Source organism: Sphaeroforma arctica (genome assembly GCF_001186125.1).
Source record: "Sphaeroforma arctica JP610 unplaced genomic scaffold supercont1.4431, whole genome shotgun sequence".
Classification (NCBI taxonomy): Eukaryota; class Ichthyosporea; order Ichthyophonida; genus Sphaeroforma; species Sphaeroforma arctica.
In genome coordinates this window covers 1-2,491 of record NW_014036127.1, presented here as the reverse complement: position 1 = coordinate 2,491, position 2,491 = coordinate 1, and the positions used below count along the sequence as shown (strand labels likewise).

Here is a 2,491-nt window from a genome sequence, read left to right as displayed (position 1 = left end):
CTATTTGTCTCAACCCAAGGAGACCATCTAACACGATAGTGAATTACATTGAGATATCTTATACTACTGATATCTATTCATGTACAGTTATGTATATGTATATAGATCCGTGAGTTCATAACCGAATGTTTTACAGACCCGCGGAGCTGTCGAACAAGTATATGTATATACCCTAACCCCAAACCCTAACCGATCGGCTATCTGACTTGCATATGTTTACCTTCGTGTCTTCATACTGAAACTCATTCTCATATTTTTACCTTCATAACTTCATAGTGAAGTTTATTCTTATTGTTTACATTCATATCTCGATACGTAAGCTCCTTCTTATATGTTTGTCTCTATATGTGTAGGTCAGACAACGACATACACTCTACTACACCATGTCTGTGGGATCGTGTCTGTGCCGACAGACAGCTGTACGTCAATGTCGCCTACAAACCACCGAAGTCAGATTGCCATAGTAACGCACACATGTACACCCCTCCGTTAAGACCTACGAATAGTCAGAGGTTCTTGAGGCTGTGGCCTGAGTACTACCACAGATACTACTATCTGCTGCCCACGAGTGAGTGTGATGTAGCCAAACCCACCAAGCCCAAGCTCACCAGCAAGGGTGCGAGGTGTGTGTTTGTGTGTGTTTGTATGTGCTTGCGTGTTTGTGTGTGTTTGTGTGTGTTTGCGTATATATATGTGTGTGTTTGTATGTGTTTGCGTGTTTGTGTGTGTTTGTATGTGTTTGTGTGTTTGTGTGTGTTTGCGTATATGCGTGTGTTGTTTGCGTATATATATATATGTGTGTGTTTGTATTTACTTCATGGACTAGTCATGTGGTTGTGTATATGCAGTTGTCCGTTGTTTGCATCTCCCGTATACTTTTCCGTTGAGACCTGCGAAGAGTCAGAGATTCTCGAGTTGTGGTATGAGTACTACCACAGTCACGACTATCTGCGGCCCTCCAGTGAGTGCGATGTAGCCAAGCCAACCAACCCCAAAGTCGCCCGCGAGAGTGCTAGAGATGTGCGAATAGGCGTGTGTGTGCGTGTATTCTTTGTGCGTATGTTTCTTGAGTTCATGTTCTATCGTTCTAAATATAGAATCTACCTACCATTCTAGGGGTAAACTAAATATAGAATCTACCTAGAATTCTAAGGGTAAGCAAAGCCGCTCACATTCCCCATGCTTGCCTCAACCTCAACGAAATTCAGAAGACAGCGAATGTCGATACCTTGCAACCCCTACCCTTACTATATACATATGCCCACTCCAATGAATCTATTTATAGAATCTATCCACCATTTCAGGGGTATCCCCCCACGTAGCTCCCGAAGTCGTCCCTAGTCAGCATACAGGGACACCGCATATAATCAGACAATCTTTGTTCAGTCTTTGCCCTCACTACACACACTGCTACTCCCATTGTTCTAATTATAGAATGTATCTACCACCCCAGGGGTAAACAACGCCGGCCACTGTCCCCGTACTCGCCTCAGCCCCAGCGGTCGTCCCTAGCCAGCATGCTGGAACATCGCCTACAACTGGACAACCCACTTCAATCCCTGCCATCCGACTTCAACACAGACGCCGAGGGAGACACCATAGAGACCGACTCAGGCGACAGTGCAGATGAGGACGAAGATGACGGCATATACAGCGCATCTGTCTCCAGACAGAACTCCGCGAACGTATGTGTAATATATATATATATATATATATATATAGTGACACCATCTGTGTGTGTTTGTAAGTGGAGGTACACGTGTCATCAGTAACAGTGCGTGGTAGGATGTTTCTTGTGTCTATATATATATAGAGTGCTCGTGTCCAGTGACAGTACAGATGTGGTGGATGAGGGTGGGTTATGCAGCACAGCCATCCATCTATAAACACAATCCTGAGTGTGCGGGCAACATCTCTGTGTGTGCGTATGTAATATACACATGACAAAAATGGTAACCACTAAAGTAAGAAAGCCGTCTATCCCTATATAAAATGAACAGGATATCAGGACTCTTTACGACATTATTGTTTCCTCGCTCTCCTCTCTGCGAATTGTCATAAACCCTCAACCCTAAAGATTATAGGAATAAATATCTCTCTTGCACGATTGATAAACCACTCTCCCCTCTGTGAATTGTCAGGACACGCAAAGTCATGGAAGACCCAAGATTTCTATTTTGTTACTAACATGACAGGAACATAAAACTCACCTAACATGATCGTTCAACCCTTATTTGCAACAGCTTGCCCTCGGCGAGGACGGCATGGGAAAGGGTCTGGACGCACCATTTCCATCCCACATCTCAGAAGGTGTGTTGCCGTACTGGGTTCAAACCCTATAACCTTAAAACCCTAGAACCCGTGCCGATTGATAGGAATGTAGGAATGTGTGTGCTTCTATATCACTAGCTCGAGCTATCGGTAGGAGTTGAGTTAGAATGGTAGCGAAATATCGATCTGTAATCCATTAACCCTACATCCTATAACCCTA

At 44.1% G+C, this 2,491-nt stretch overlaps 1 protein-coding gene across 1 annotated transcript; it reads left to right on the top strand.

Moving 5' to 3' along the window:
* Positions 1 to 1,453: 1,453 nt before the first annotated feature.
* Positions 1,454 to 1,685, top strand: SARC_14305 (hypothetical protein; the record flags this gene model as incomplete). The annotated part of the gene is made up of 1 exon (XM_014291565.1): positions 1,454 to 1,685. A coding segment is annotated over one exon (232 nt), but the record flags the coding sequence as incomplete, so codon positions are not given.
* Between the last annotated feature and the right edge of the window lie 806 nt (positions 1,686 to 2,491).